Source organism: Solenopsis invicta, chromosome 5 (genome assembly GCF_016802725.1).
Source record: "Solenopsis invicta isolate M01_SB chromosome 5, UNIL_Sinv_3.0, whole genome shotgun sequence".
Taxonomy (NCBI): Eukaryota; Metazoa; Arthropoda; class Insecta; order Hymenoptera; family Formicidae; genus Solenopsis; species Solenopsis invicta.
In genome coordinates this window covers 21,105,774-21,123,480 of record NC_052668.1, presented here as the reverse complement: position 1 = coordinate 21,123,480, position 17,707 = coordinate 21,105,774, and the positions used below count along the sequence as shown (strand labels likewise).

General features: G+C 34.7%; 1 protein-coding gene across 1 annotated transcript; it reads right to left on the bottom strand.

The window, feature by feature from the left end:
- Positions 1-136: 136 nt before the first annotated feature.
- On the bottom strand, positions 137-13,831 carry LOC105195126. Its single transcript, XM_011160380.3, has 4 exons — positions 13,493-13,831; positions 2,257-2,333; positions 2,016-2,169; positions 137-1,256 (listed from the first exon to the last, which is right to left on the bottom strand). Exons 1-4 carry the CDS (start codon positions 13,499-13,501, stop codon positions 1,146-1,148), a joined length of 351 nt encoding a protein of 116 aa, XP_011158682.1. The 5' UTR covers positions 13,502-13,831; the 3' UTR covers positions 137-1,145.
- Between the last annotated feature and the right edge of the window lie 3,876 nt (positions 13,832-17,707).

Below are 17,707 nucleotides of genomic sequence, written 5' to 3'. Positions count from 1 at the left end.
TGAAAAACATAGATTCATAAAATATTACAAAATGTCTTCCTATCTAATTAACTTTTACTTTTTACCCTACGAAGAAGATAATAGAAATAATGTGGTAATCTGTAAAAATAATGGTAATCTCTAATAGCAACGTACATGATGGTAACATCGCAGGCTTCATTTCTTCAAAAAGATTCACAATTTCCACAGCAATAAATATATCGATGACATGATCGAAGTTTATTGGTTGTGTGACGCATTAATTAATACACGTTTGGTTGCTGCACCGAAATTATATACGCATGATGTAACACAAGCCTTCTCCTTTTTTTTATCAAGTATGTACATATATTTATTTGAAATATAATTAAAACACAATTTCGAACAACATATATAATTATCATCTCTTTACATCTCTTTATATACAATACCTCGATTGTGGTCGATTACGTACGGAATATCACATGCGCATCTCGCACATAAATGCGCATATAAGATTAAGGACAATTAATTACGGACTTTAATCATTCCAACGCAAGAATTAAATAAAGAATTCGCAGAAAATAACAATCGGGAAAATAATTTAAAATTTAATAACGTTTATAATTTAATTTATCGCTCAGTCTCGAGATTATTGACAGATGCACATGAGAGTCGAGCTGAAGTATATCACACCAGTTAAAGGAGCAAGGATTATGTGACAAGTGGTGTGAATTCTCCGCCTTATTAATTCTCGTAAAATCGATCGAATTAAAAATGATACTATTTAAAGCGTTCATTTTTCTACGCGACATTTAAGATTATAACGGGGTGCTTAAAGGGTTGAGCGCGAGAGACATCGTAATTATTTCACGTGCGGATGTTATAATTGCTTTTCTACAAGATCGAGACAATAAATTGGCCTCTTCCATTGTGCGATTGAAGTGTTTATTATCGAAAGTCAAAGTGCTAACAACATGCGGGTGCGCACGTATTTTATTATCGCTGCCAGATTTGCGAGGAAATGACGAAAAAGTAGGAGACGATATATCAGGGAAAACACGATGGAATTAAGCCGGATAATATAATAAAAGTTAATTAAATGGACGAGTAATATGTCTGAAAAGTTGTCGATCGGTCAGTCATCTCTGTGCGAATCGCGTCGACATAATTCAGTAATCGTTGAATCAATAGTCATCCAAATATACATCCCTCGAGTCTTCCATCCGCATCCTCCCCTTGCGCGAATGGAGGGATTCAGAGTTCGAAGGATGAACTTCATTGTCCCTGTAGGGAGTCTAAAATAAACAAGAAAGCTTCGTCAATTATTTTTATATAAATACATATTGGTCAAAATTCATGAATTCTCTTTCAGCTTAAATTAATTCATTATAAATGCATATCGGTCAAAATTCATGAATGCTTTTTCAACTTTAATTAATTCATTTAATTATTATTACCTATATAAGCATTACTTTTATTAAAATTTATTAAAATTTATGAAATAAATGAAAAATCTTAAAAAGGGACAGGGAGAAAGAAATTATAATTATTTGATTTAATACTTAATTTATTAATTTTTTTGCATATAATTTTAATCATTTATTTAATTACTGCTAGGTGAAACTTTATAAATTTTAATTCTGTAATCAAATATTTTTATAAAAAGCCAACTTTAAAATATTGGGTCAGTTATATCTTTTAGTTATATCTTTTAGTTATATCTTACAAAAAATATTGTAAACTAAGAAGAAACTGATCAATCAAATAAAAAAAAAATTAAATTAAATTTCTATTCTTCCCCCTTTTCCTTTTCTCTTATTTTTATTTATTTTAAAATTATTTGATATTTTGTATTTTTTTTATCTTTTCGTTCTTTTTCTATACATTATTTTTGTTACTAAACTATACATAGTGTGTCTCTGGTGTCTTGAGGGGACTGGTTCTAGAGCGTCAAATAAATAACTATTCATTCATTCATTCATTCATTCATTATATTCATTCATTCTCCTTTATAAACGTTGTAACTTTGCCGAATAACAAAAGCTTTTACTTACGTCGTCAAGGATTGCGATCAAGAATTTCATCCTGGGTAATTCCTTGGGGAACCTGCACTCTCCTTCTTCGCAGTTCAGAGCGCGCATGATAGGCAATGGTGTCAAACGTTTTCTTGCCTGTGTACCTCGGCAATTCGGGTGAAAAGGTTCTTGCCTGTAAAAACGATCCCAATTGTATTTTACGCGTTTTTCCTAATGATACAAGGAAAAAAAGAACTAAACTTGTGAATTCGACACTTACTCGCAATTTGCCGCGTAGACACAAGACTGATAGCAAAGGAATACGGCGAATATAATTAAAGTTCGCAGCATACACTTCTGAAAAAGAATTAAGATTATTTTATAATTTCTTTATTATAGATCATTATTTAAATGAGGAATTTACCTTTATAGTGTTTCAAAAATTTTTACAAAGAATTTTGTCAAAGTCATTATAATGTGAGTTCTATATTCTTTCTAGACTTTTCAACTTTGATTTTTATTGCATATTGATCCAAATAAAAAGAAAAACATTTTTTGGCAATTGAATTATTTATAGAACTATTTAAATGTTTCGAAGAACTAAAAAAATAAAAATTTATAATGTATGAATACATTCCAAATTGTTCTGTTCAACAGTGACATTGTCCTAAAATTATCTAAATAAAATAATATATAATTTTTATCTTTCATCTAAGTAAATTTAAAATTTTCTTTATCTTATCTACGAAAAATTGATATGTAATGCATCTTATGTTTATCTAAATAATTTTAAATTATCTAAACGCAACCCACTATTTGTCGCAGAAACTTTGCAATTTTACTTTGTTCTAAATCTCTTAACATTTTCATTTATTAATAACTCCTAATTGTGAGTTATAAGTTATCCGCTTGAAAGGTCAGAGTGTTTGTCCGGTACGTAAGAGTAATCAAGAGGGGGAAGAATGATTTGTGCGAAGTTATCGACAAAATTTTAATGAACTCGTAATGAGTTTGCAGCGCAAAGTGCAGCAATCAACGCTAAGCCGACTTTAACTGGATCAACACGGCCAAATTGATGTCGTCGTCGCGAAAGAGAGGATCGTTTCTTCCGGAAGCGCGTAGCGAATTGTGTCTGCTTTTATCGTCGATGAAATCAACCGATTTCTACGCGACACGAGACGCGGAAAGGTATCTTTATGAGGGAGTGAAAAATAGAATTGGTCCTAATGAGTGATAGAAAGGTCACTTTGTTTGACACTACGACCGAGCGGCGGACAGTGGTCGTTCTTTCGCGACGATCCAGTGCGAAATCGATATTCCAGATGCTATTTATTTGCCGACGCTGCGGAAACGACGTGAGAAACACCCGCCATTCGCGTCGACCAATTTGCAGCGTCGTTGTTATTATTTCTTCTGGAGACATTCTCGTTGCGAGGGTCGCCTACGCTTCCTGGGCTTTACTCGATTTTCCGCTCGCGACCGCGCGCTGACAAAGGGAAAAGGTCGGTAGAGAGGAAGCGACGTTGTCGAATGAGTTTTGAAGGCGGGTTCGTCCCAAGCTTCACATCCCGTGCGTAAAGCTGATCTAATTTTGAATTTCATTTTACCAATGCCAACGTAAATCGTATCTAATATTTGCGTGATATCGTATATTCAACGATATCGCGTTCGGTCGCGTTTAGTGCTAAGCGACGCCGAGTGACGATGAGTGTTACGTAATGGAGCAGCCGATGGACTGATTGTTGCGTAAAGTTCTGCCATCAGATCGGAAAACTGTTCGATTCCAACTTAATTCTTCGGTGACGATGTAATCTATATTTGTACGAGCTGTGACTTCGGCATCTTTTATAACGGAGAGTCCTTCGAGTCTCTCTTGCAACAGAATTTTTATCACAATGCAAGAGGACGTTTATAAATGTTTATAAAAATAGACTTTAAACAATATCTTTCTCTTCGCATTAAGAAACTCCAATGTGACTGTAAAAATTCGAAAAATATTGTAATTTTATAAATTCAAGCCTGAATCTCGACCCTGCAAAGTGTGCGGATTAGCCTTTAAAATTTTTTTAAATCTTAAAAAAAATTAATCTTATATAAAATAATTTTGATAAAATATCAGAAATTTCTTAAAAAAGATACAAATTATTTAATTTTACTTCCAATTTTCAAATTTTTCAAGAAAACTTCTTCGACTAATAGTACTCAGAGAGAAAGAGAAGTTCACAAGTGAATTGTAATAAAAATAAAAAGATACGATGCGACGGGACGAAAAGTGTTTTTCCACGAGAATTCAGTGTTATCGCTTATTTATTTTAATACTTTTTCCTCTCTATCGTTGTCCGAGTCCCCATTATTGTCGCTTCTCGACGTGATTGAACGCACCGATCACGTAGCACACACGTCGTAAAGTGCCATCTCGTAAGAGCGTTTTTGGAATACGAAAATGAATTCCCTCGTTCCTGGGGAACACTCCCTTAAAAAAACCCCAGCATAAATATTGCCGTCGAGATTATTTCTCTTTTATAGACGATCAATGAATAGGTTGCATCTCGCGAGCGACGTGTATTAATTTCTCTCTATCCTTTTCCTCCTTTCCTAGCTCTTTCTTGCAAACTTGTCCGAACCCTACAATGGAGTATCTCAAGCACATTTTTTCTACTCTTGGAGTCGATGTACATATAGCACGTCAAAATGTTTCTCATTTTGCTTTTTGCAGAGTCTAATTTATAGAGTCCAATATAGACACTTATCTTTTGTTTTTTTTTTACATTTTACATTCTTAAGCATTGTACTGAAGTATTCTATAAATTACTTATTATTTTTATTAAAACATTATTAAAAATATTTCAAAGTGATGCGAGAGAACGAAAGAAATAAATCCTCGCTAATAAAAACGAAAGAATTAAAACGTTTTGCATATGGGGTATTATGCTATCTTTTTATATACGTAATAGTTTATTACGTTTTTTCTCAGAAAAAATAAAACTTATCTAATAACGGTAATGTTGAAGATAATCTCTTAATTGCACAAGACACAAATTAGTTGTGGAATTATGCAAGCAATTGCAGAAAATGTCAAGTTTTATGTGGAGAGAGTATAAAAAATTTTTTCTATTGCGTTCTATTCGTCAAACTTCTTCTTTCCTTTAAAACTACAATTATAATAATTTAGATTAAACGCTTAATTCTAATCGCTCGATTCTGATTCGAGCTGATTCTAATCGATAAATAGTATTGTATAGTTCTCTACGTAGACTTCACACAGGGAAGGTGACACGAGGGGAGATGATACACATTTCAAAGTCGCTGCTCGATTGTTATCGCGCGAGAAGTTCTATTATGCAATAACAGTTTAGCGCGATACCTGATAAGCGAGATAATTCTTAACATCGCTTCCGGATATATTCCTTCCCTTATTCGTACTATAATTGGACATAATAAGGAAAATATCACACGATCACGAGAGAGAAGATATTCTTGAGATATTTAGTTTATTAAATTTTCGCCAAATCATCCGATGAATCATTGAATTGTAAAGATTTTACAGTGATCTACTTATATTTTGTATTATTAAGTAAGTTGCGAAAATTGTTATAAATACACAGTAATAAAATGCTAATTCCACACTTTTGTATGTCCCAGAAAGACCACTCTAAATTTTAAGTTAAAATAACACTTATTTTAACTTAATAACTTAAAATAAGAGTTATTTTAACTTAACTTTTGAGCTATTTTAACTTAAAATTTAGAGTGGACTTTCTGGGACATTTTATTTTTTACTGTGTAGCTAGAAACACGTGCGCGTTCATTCATGTTTCGTGTGATTTGACCTATGTACGAATGTGTGGAAATATTACTTGGTATTCGCGTATTAACATAACGTAAAATTTATCAAAGAGCCCACTCGATGGGAATAGGCAGTGCCGATGACGGAACAAGCACGATAATAATGTAGCGCACAGCCGATTTTAGTTAATTGGTGGCCATCGTAATTGCGGAAATTATGCAAATGGATTGCTACGCGTTTAATAAGGTTCAGTTCTCGTAACTCGAAAATCGATTCAATTACACGTGATACATCGAGCATCTAGCATCTTTTCTCTTGAGAAAATCGTATTTCTAATTTCTTAGAAAATTATGATAAAGAAATTAATTACATTACATTTTTATTAGTGATGTCGTAATACGAAAATCGTCGACTTTACAAAATAAATTTAGCGAAAACGTAAAAGTTATAGTTAATTTTGATAAGTTCTATTGTCAATGTCTTCTTAAATATCCAGGCTCAAAGTACTCGAAAGGGTCGAAATACTGAATGCGGATTGCCTAGTTGTACCAAGAGTAAGTATCACGGACGTATTGTTAACTTAATTAGAGGACAATGTTTATCAAGGGATAGCACGTCTGTTAAAAAACACCGCGTTATTAGAGACTCCGAGAGTCGTGTCGACAAAAACAAATAAGAATTAACGTGACATGATCACGATTCTTCGCGATACTTTGGCCTTGAGGACGATATTAATTATTAAACAACACGTAGTGCGTGGACAACCTTAACTCGCATCCGTCTTCGTTTATGGATGGCACGATGCCGAGTGTCGACCACTCATCCTTGTTAATCTGGTTGCAGGGGACATGTATGCGTGTGTATGTGTGTGATCTCATTTTTGAAAACAGCGCAGCCTTAATTTCCCACAGTCTTGTTTAGCTCGTTTGCTCGAAACATTTTGCAGCCACGCGGAATCGCGTAGGACGATCCAGCTAGATTTGGGACGATGTTTGTTCTTTGTCAAAAGGTCACAATTGATACACGATATATGGATATCTTTCAATCATCAGATGAATAATTTATGTTCGTTATATATTCGTCCACAGCGACAATTACAATTATTGAACGGGCGCAATACGATCGTAAACTAGTAATGATTTCAGTGGTATAATCCCTCATACACGGAAACAGGTCTTTCACGTTCGAGTTTCAACGATATTGTTATCAATCTTTTTACGGGTAAAAATCAGCATAATTATGCACGTGTAGAACTTTATATTTAAGTATAGTAATTCGACATTAGAAATGTAAATTAATGCGGTTGAAGAAGGACAAGTATGTCCGAAACGTTCCGCTAACTGTATCTTGGTTGTTAAGATTAAACTAAATTGTAATTCAAAAAACCAAAGGAGCTCGTTCTCAGTCTTATATCATTCATTGGATATCGTTATCAATTCGTAAAAAAATATGATTCTAATAATGGTGCACATTCATTAGCAATTGCAATTTTCTTTTATTATTAGTTTACTTTGCTTTACGTACTTCTTCCCCAACTGGCATAAAATACTTTTGTAATATAAATGGAAAGATCAATAACTAAATAGCGAGTAAAATTTTACTTGTTATTCGTTTATTTTTCCATTTATTGCTTTGCATATGACGAACTTAATTGTCTTTTATTTATTATTTAGTATTTATTATTTATTATTTAGTACACACTGATCTTATAATGCGTAACACTGTATCTTTTAAATATTATTATTTTAACTTTAGATTTATTTATTTTTATTTTGATAAACACACAACATGACTTTTAACAAATGGATAAATGCAAACTACAAAATTACAGAAGCAATATCTAAGTTATATTTAAAAAGAATTTTTGCTCACTATTTGGTCATTCCTATCTTTTCATTTATTGCTTTACATATAACAAGCTCTTTTATTTATTACTTCCTGTAATATTTTATAGTTTGTCCCAGGCGAATATTTTTAAATGAATATTCTAACATTGTTATAGAAATATAAATCTTCTTCTAATTAATAATTGAATAATATTACGTACGTTACTGTGAAATATTTTCCAAATTTGATTTTTTAGATTTTTAAATATTCTTATAAAATAGAATTTACAAAATAATGGTTACAATCATTTGCGTCAAAATCATTCGCGCGTAATAATTTTAAATAATGTTGTTAGAATATTTCTATACTTTTAAAAACATATAAGAATATTCTTAGAATATCTACTTATCTTTTTGAAAAAAAAAGACTTTTACGAATATTCTATCTTCCTAGTGGAAGATTGTCAGATGTTCCATGAACTAATACGTGCTGGTGGTCAATTATTTTAGTTATAAATTATTACAAAAGCAAACATGTACAATCACAAAAAGAAAAGTCTTGAATATAGAAGATATTTGTTAATAATTAACATTATTAGCACATTTTCCATTTCACCGCACCGCATTAATAATATATAAGAGCGATAATTTTGAATTGAGCATCATTTGAAAAAGCTTAATACAAATTCGGTCCTACGCAAGTTCATTAAGCTATCATTTAATTAAGTACCGAAAGTCAGTCTGATTAGGTACACTGTAAACAGCAATATATAGAACAATTTGCATGCAGAACTCGAATGAATTGTAAATAGATAAACAATATTGCATATATTTATGCGATGATAAGCAGCAGCCTAACAAACGGTAAATAAAATCAACGAATAATCAAATGTGACATTAAGACGGACCAAACGGGAGGCATTTACGTCATATTTAGAAAATTCAAGAGAATTTATTTACACATATTTAAATCTTGCATCAGCATTTTACAGAAGGACGATTATTTCGTTCTGAAGCTTAGCTCACAATCAGTTAATATAAATTACAATCAGGAGTTTATTTATATTTTATTACAACATAATTAAAAAGAAATTTGATTCTACTTTTTTTCCTTTGATATCCCGGAATGTATTGATCTTTTGCGTTTTTTTTCCACGAATAAAAGTTAACGGAAAAAATTAATTTTACCATTGAGTATAGTTTTTAATGGTAGCACGTTTTTCTCCGAAATCTGTAGACTTCAATATTGAACAGATGTCTTTACAGGAAGTTCGTAATTTTTACGCGCTGCCGTTTTAATCGCCCTCTTATTGTTTTTTTTATGACGATATCAATTACCAAGGTCAGTAGATCGGTGCGTACGGACACTCGTTATTTTCGGGGGAACTTTATCCACTGTTTGTGCATGCTAATGGTAGTGAGTCTCACGCAAAAATGAACGTTTAAAAACGAAGTGTCGCATACGCAAAAATTAATACAATTTTGTACGCGACTTTCAGGATTATCTGCAGTATTAAATGCCGACATTTCATGCCGACGTTTCACACAGAGTTTTCCGCATCGCGTAAGTTCAATTACATTTTATTCCTCCGCGATGCGTCTATCTCAGCCGATATTGTTTCGCTTTGCAGTATAATTTATGAGGCCATTATGCTCGTTTTGCGTAGTCGCGGTGGTTTATTTCTCGCGCAACGCCAGAGAAATAAATTTTTCTCCGATGTTCCGTTTTCGACAACAACATCTCCTCTCTTAAGTGAATTTAATCGTTTCGCAGACGTTTGCGTTCGCGAACAGTAACGAATTGGTATTTTTATTTCTTTTTTTTTTCAGCACGACATAATTTGCAATTGCACTTACATATGGACTTCACTTATGCGATGTAACGAAAATTCTTTGGCAGCATTTATTATCATCGAAACACAAGAAAACGCGGTAGAAATTTATCACGTAATATGGACTCGCTTCTAGCAAGGAAGATTTTAGAGTTTCTTTGAAATTTAGAGACAATTCTGAACTGAAAATAAAAGAATGCAAGAGACAAAAGAGAAGCAGGAATTGCGGTTAGCTCTAGCTAAGAACTTTAATGTAAAATGTCGAAAGATCGCCACAAACGATGACCTCCATTTTATTTAAAATTGGTCAAAGGATCGACTTCTAAGGTACTGTTCGGGTGCATCTTGCGTATTCACTATAAAATAAAATCGAAAATTTAATCAGCTCTCTATCTTGAATCTATCTTCGTATTTGCTACATTTGGGCAAGTGGAAAAGGATGGAGGCGAAAGAAATTTCGCTCGAATCTCAATCCTTGCGTGGAAATGCATGGTTCATCTGCCGTCTTGCATCACTTCACGAGCATAAAGAGAATAGGAAGGTGGGAAGAAGGTGGGAATAAAAGGGCAGTGTGATGAAATAGTCTCAAGTATATGCGCGCCTCTGCATCCATAATTCATAAATACTTTACGATTACTCAACGTTCGAAGATCTCCCTCCGGAGGAAGCGGGACGTCACCGTGAGTTTCTTCTGTCGGCTTGATGCTGACAAACGATCCCTGACTCGATTTGGCCGCGTAATCACGCGGCAGATTCGCCCATTTGTTCGATCGTGGCTTTATTGGCGAGTTAATGACACGCGGTTTCGAGTGCGTAGGCGTTATCGGGAGGTAGAGAACTGAGTAGGGAAACTAACGAGAAAGCGATGTGGAGAAGAGTGCGAGATGGAGGAGAGACAGAGAGAGAGAGAGAGAGAGAGAGAGAGAGACGAGTTGTCCTTAATCCTTAGTTCTAATCTTCAAGTTATCATTTATTCTAACAAGAGAATTTTTTGAAGACAACAGATTGCATAGATTAAAAAACAGCGCGATATAATTGTTGCCCCAAAACTATAAGTGGCTCGAGAACTTTTACAAAGATCTTTGTCAGTCAGTACATGAGTTATCCTCTATATTTGTCAACTTTGATTTTTATTTGCGTATTGAAATCACAAGAAAAACATTTTCTGTCAGTTTGAATTATTTCAAGTGCTGTTGTTTTTAAAAAATAAAAATTTAGAAATATCATAAAAATATCAATATATTATTTTTACGTCCTAAATTATTTTGTTCAACTGCGACATTGTCTTATAATCATCCGTATAAAGTGATCTAATTTTATCTTTTATCTTTTATCTATAAATTTAAAATGAAATCATTATCTTATTTAAGTTACATTTACATGTAATTTATTTTGTTTTTATCTGAATAATTTTAAGTTAATTAAAAATAATTTGATAGAAACATTGGAAACGTCACGCGGGGGGAGAGCGAGAGGTACCGGTAAATCGCTCGCGGTAACATTTCGGATGTGGGACGTCGTGGCGTCTCTCCGTCTGGTGGCATACAAAAAGCGTCGTGGACGTCCCTCCTACACTTTTCCTCTTCGCCGTTTCCCCTCCGCTGTACCAATCGTCACTGGTCGTCACCGAGCCGTCTGTCGATTCGTTTTTCCCCATCTTATCATCGTAACGCGATTGAAATCGCGTGGTAACGGTGGTGGTGGTTCTCGTTCTTCAACGCTCCCTCATTCATTAATTACCGCGCGATATATCTCCTTTTTTTCTCGATCATCCCGTTCCTCCCTCGCGATAAAGGGTTCGCCCGGGTCTTTCGACGATTGCCTTAATATCTATAGATTATCGTCGTACCTCATAAAGACAAAGCTGCAGGAACATCACGAAGGGGGATGATTTTTACTGAGCTATCGACTCGCTTCATTCAAGACTGTTTTCTCTTAAAAGTCGGTCAGCTCTCCGAATCGTCGGAGTGTTTTTCTAAATAATCTTTTAAATCTCTTTATTTCTCGGCCGGCATGGAATGTCAAATATTATTACTTTATGCCAAATGATAAAATGATTTTTTATCCTTTTTCGTTTATTATGTCTACATCGTTAGCTACGCTTTATTGCTTTTAATTTAGCTTAGTGTTTAGCTTCTACCGATAATAACGTAGGCGAGAGGACTCTACGATTAACAGATTGACGTGAAGACGTTCAAGAAAATACTATCTTGGAAAAAAAACACTTGGCTGACGAGGAGGTATCTTTGGGAATTTAACGTTAACGAAAACACTCGTCGTAAAATTCACGAAACCACCGCATAGTTTCGTTCACGGCCGCCGTACACATATGTGTCTAACTGGCAGCGAGTAAAGAAACTTTATGCATTCTCTGGCGACTACTCGGACCCGACGTAATGTCTCCAACATCCGCAATGGTTACATTTGCCCTTTGATACGTGTATGCGGTTCGTTAGTTCCGGTCGACAATACACATACGGTGTATGCAATTCGCAAAACTAACTTACAGCTTGATACGTGACTAAGAAACGCGAAGGACAAAGCTCAAAGATTTTGACGATAAAAGGGAATCTCTACTTGTGTTAAATGTTTGAGAAGCTCATGAATAATTAACTCTCGACAATATCATAAACATCCTAGGTAGCAAGCGGACAATTTGACCGTCACAATGTTCAAAGTCTCAAAATGACGACAAATAATAGCAGTTTACTATATAGGATATGATTATAATTTAATAAATAATTATTTATAATTCTGTTAAATTTTATTACGAACAAATTGACATAATCTTCTAAATTTAATAACTAATATTTATTGAAAATTTTTATGATAGTGTTGCTAAATATTTTATTCCTTAGAAGTGAATTATAATTGTGCAAATAATGTATCATATTATTTTATATCATGCATTTTAAAATGTATTTTTTCCTAAAATGCGTGTTATATTTTTTTAATTAGGCAATTTTTAAATTTGTCATTTTTAATTCAGTTTAACAAGTTCACGACAGTATAATCTGTAAAATGTGACATTTCGCGTACTATAGGACACACTGCTACAGCGGCGATGATGTCAAGCTCGTAGCCTATTCGACAAACTGTTGCTGCGAACGCGATGACACATATTGTCAGAAGTCTCGCCCAATCAACATCCGTTTTACGCCGGTTTTTTCCTTTGACGTGACTCAATTCGGAAAAGTGTCGCAAACCCCATGACAGAACCATTTTAAAGTGCCCTTTCAATCGCAAATGCAAAGATATGTCCGAACGAATAATTCGCGGATTACAACGTATCCGAGAACACGGTGCATAGTTCTGTCAGTTTAATTGTAAATATCAGTTTGTCAAGTGTAAGCTGTAAAGAAATATTTCAACGTATTTCAATTTGATAAAAGCGAACATGAATATGATGGAACGTGAACCTTGCATGTCATTGCGGGAGTTAAAAAACTCAGATACGTACTATTACTTAGGATACTTTCTCTATTTATGTATTTATCTATCTATCTATCTCTCGTTGTTACGCAAAAATTATTTGAAATGTCACCGATCTCATCGGACGGTAATGCAACGTGCGGGGCAGTAATTCGGAAATTTCGCGGGAATATCTCCTCGCGAGTGTACGTTACGAGTAGTGGTGCTTCAGCGAAACGAGATACACTTTTCCGCTCTCGGTTTGAATTGCTTCCTCGCTGTAGATGCAAAACTAAAACTCGGAAACGCGCATTCCACGTTCGGACCTAATCTTCTATAAACAAACCGCTCTCCAAATTTTCCCTTCACCGCACTTTTCTCTATTATCCCTGAGATATTTCTTTTTTATTTTCTATTCCGTAGAAACTACTCTCATTGTTATGATCGTGAAAATAAATTTTTCCTCGTTTCGTTTTAAAGAAAAGAAATCAATATCATTTGCAATTAAACACCAACCGGTCTTTGTGTTTCTCCAAACTACTACTCATGAGAGGGGTTCAAAGCAAAGACGAAAAAAGATTGAAAAATGGAGAAAAAGAAAAGTCCGCTCGTAGAGCAGACATTGGTTAACGATTAATTAAATTACTGAATAATACTCACCATCGTCATCTCGCTGTTGAGGGAACTTTCCGCTGTGTTGTCTCTTGCTGTGTAACCACGGTAGCACTGGTTCCGTTTGTCTTCGGGGGTTCGTCTTCTGTTCCTCTTCTTCACGGAGCTCGATACGAGTGACGACTATTGCCGGGCGATTGGTGGACCGTAGAGCGGGGATGATCCTCGCGGTTGGTAGCAGGGGGGTACGTTTCGGTACCGCGAAATAGCCAGAGGAGACCAGAGCTCTGAGAGTGTCGAGGTCAGAGGGCGAATGATTGGTTGTACTCGCGCGGGCTACATTTATACCGCGGACTCGTTCCCTCTTTCTCTCTCTCTCTCTCATCCCCCTCGCTACTCTTTCCCACCCCCTACTCACTCCTATCCCCCCGTTCTTCGTAGAGAGAGCAAGAGCAGATCGGCTCTCTCTGGATCGGCTCTCTCTGGTGGGCGCCACGTATCCACCACCACCGTCGCCGATGGATGTACGCATTCCTCCTCTGCTTGTCCTCCTGCTCGAGGGTGCGTATCCTGGCACCGTATCCTTTTTACGTCACCGTCACCGCTGCGATCTCCACCCAAAAGGTATGAGCATAGAGAGAAAGATAGATAGATAGATAGATAGATAGATAGATAGATAGATAGAGAGAGAGAGAGAGAGAGAGAGAGAGAGAGAGAGAGAGAGAGAGATAAAGAGCGGGGGTTGAATTTCGTTCGCGCAAAACTGAAATGAAAAGTTGCAGACTGAAAGATAAAGACGTGATTGTTGCAGCTACAAGGGCGGACGTACATGCTTCCGGTACAAACGGCTCGTAAATAACGTCTTTACAAGAGTATAAGGGGATTTTCATTATCGTAGCGTGAAGGGTAACGGTGATAAACAGCGGAATATACAGTTACAACTTCGGCTTTCCTTCGAATGCATTATCGATGGCCTGAGGCTCTTTTCAGTTTTCAGAAAAAATAAGGTACTTTGCCGCCGCGGAATATTATCCTATTGTTGAGAAAACCAAGATAAATTGTACAGTTTCGACTTTGACATTTCTGCTTGAATTTTACCAAATGTAAGCAGTCAAAAATTACAGTGTTTTTGTAATTTTGCCCTTTTACAAAATAAAGAGAGATCTTTTCTATCTTGTGGCAAAAAATTTTGTACTTTTATTCGCACATTCCAAATTCTGTTAATAATGGAAAGTGTATTTTTTTGATATATCAAAATTTTTATAGATATAGCTATTTCTGAACGATTGTATACGAGGTAATAAAATTTTAGCTTTCTGTCAATTTCTGAACTATCATACGAGGTTATATTCCTTTTATCAAATATATATTTATAGCCTAGCTTTTATCAAATTTATTAACTTTTTTTTCTTTTTGCCTTAAAAATATTATATTTCACAAAGAAGGATAAGATGCAGATATCTTATAAAGTAATAAAAAAAAATGAGAGATTTATTTTGATTTTCTTCTCTAATATCTTCGTAATTTTGTATAGACATTTTTCAAAGAAAATATCGAAAAATATAATTATTTTCGAATCTGCTATCATAAAATTGCGATACCCTTTGATTATCGGGGTTAAAGTGACGCCAGTTGCGTTGCCGAGATTTCATCGTAGTAAATCGAAGGCAAAAATTATGATAGATCATGGCTTTGTTTAAGACAAATTATACACTTCACTTGTCGAGACATACGCGACGACCGTGAACGCACATTTAGTGCAATTACGACGCCGCGAATGATGCACACCCACAAAGACGCAGCAACAAAATATTACGAGATATCGATGTGATCCGCGGAGCGCGAAAGGTTATTCTTAAGAATCGCAATCTCTCTGACGAGAATCACCGTTGCTTACGCGGGATTTGTACGCACATACAAACGAACGTTGATTTCACAATCTATGTACATAACCGCAATTCCATTCACAGTGATGCAAGAAAATCCTGCGAGCTCACTTCCAAAGGAAAAACGCTCGAGTTCCCTTTTTCTAATTTTTGCCACCGACCTGCTACGTCATACAAAAGTTTCCACGAAAAAAAGTTTTCGAGATTTCATAATGTACTTTATAAGCAACGAGGTGAGACTTCTCGTGATCCTTTATGACGAGATTTATTTGCGATCTTCATCAGTATTATACAATAGTTATATCTTTATTATTGTGGATTTGAATTTCTCTTCGACAAACATTCACGTAGCAATCACGGAATTTTGATCAATCGATAAAAAATAATTAACGTTCGCTCATGTGGCCCAGTCAAAGAGCACAAACGATACTTGTCAATACAACGCGAAACTTATTTTCACGATTAACGCCTTGGTTTCGTCCCAACTTGGAATCCCAGTAGTACGAATAAATGTATACACCGACAGGTAGCACATATGATGAATGATGTTACATTCCCTGGCGAAAATAAAGCGTAAAGCTTAAATTGGAATATCGAAATACTTGTACGACCTTCGTGTGACGCTTCAAAAAATTTTCTATTTTTGCCACGATTGTAATTGCGAAAAAATTGCAATTATACAAGAATTTACTTTTATTTTGAAATTTAATAGTAACACTATATTTTATAGCAACGTGAAAATACTGAGAGAATAAAATGATTGCAATCACCATAATTTAACTATAATTTATAATCATTTTTTCTTAATTAATGAATGATTTGGAATTGGAGATTTATGTAATCATATTTAGACATATAATATTTGAAAAGATTCGAATCAACCGATATGATAAAATTATGCATGAATAATACATGCTTCGTCACGGCCATCGCATTGATTTGACTTATAAACGTTATAAACGCAATAGTTTACGCATTTTCCCAATGGCTAGCTAGATTAATTAAGACAACCGACCATCTCTACGTGCTGTGCGAGCCATGATACGATTTTTAACGTATTGACTTTTCAAGGTCTTAATACATCAAATACGCATGACTCGCAATTGCCATTTGATGATTGCTATGATCGAATAGTATAAATAGCAAAATTCCGGTATATTCCGATTAATTTCAGACACATGTGCATCATAGGCACATCAATCGTATCAATAAAGCGATATAGTAAACGTATGATAACTGAGAACACTAGGCGAATCTATGCGTATTTATGAACATGTAGAAATTATGCTGATTTCGATGCAATGCCTTACCGATAAGGCGTTGCGATAAAATGCATTATTAATTGAAATCGTAATGCTTTCCCAAAGATAACGGTTCGCTGGATAAACGATATAACTGTCGTCACTGGGTACATCATACGAGACTGTTTATTGTACTCGTTAAATTTGTTTTTACTTCTCGTCTCTCTTCGATTTGTTATTTCTGTCAATGAGGAAATTCTGTTACTTACTCATTAAATGACGAATAAAAATGTCATAAGAATTGTGTCTCTTCACGGATATGACATTTTTATTTTGACCTTAATTAATTCCAGATTTTATAAAATTAAAAGAATTAAGTAAAGCAGCTTAAAACTTTTATGATATCTCCTTATTCTCAAAGTTTGTAACGTTGTAATTAATAAAATAAAAATCAATTTTACATACTTTTTAATTATTTATAACTTTGATCTGAAGCCCGCTGTCTATTATAACTTTATCAGCCATCGTGCAATAAATTTCTCTCTTTTAACTTATAAGAAATTAAGTAATGAACAAGCGCGATTGCTAATGTGCGCGTCAACGAGAGGCGAGAAACAGACTTCGTGGCGCCTTCCGTTTCTAATTTCTTCTCAGAATCTACATAATTCGGTATTCATAAATGGAATCGTTACAGAGGCGTTTATCTTTGTTAACGATAAGTACAATGTCTTTTCAAAGCGCTTGTATATCCTTTACTCCATTTCCCCAACTCGCCGGCGGGCATTCCAGCGGCTTGCCGATCCGATTAACATCGCTTTATGCAATTTTTATCGTAATTATTGAGCAGACGCACATTCAAAGAGAAGCTCTGCTACCGTGTAATGTTGCACCGCTTGTTTTTATTAAATGAGCTGCGTAATTGTACTCTAAGACAGATTGAGTCATAAATTTACATGCAATTAGCGATTGTCTAAAACGAAGATTTAATCCGCATTAAAATTATTATGTACAGCTATTTATAGACGTACTTTTAACTCACTTGTCGATTTTTAAGTGTTGCGATAGTGGTAATTTTGTGATAAATCCTCGACAAAAAAAAATAAATCTATTTCAATTTGTAAATGTCAATCATAAAA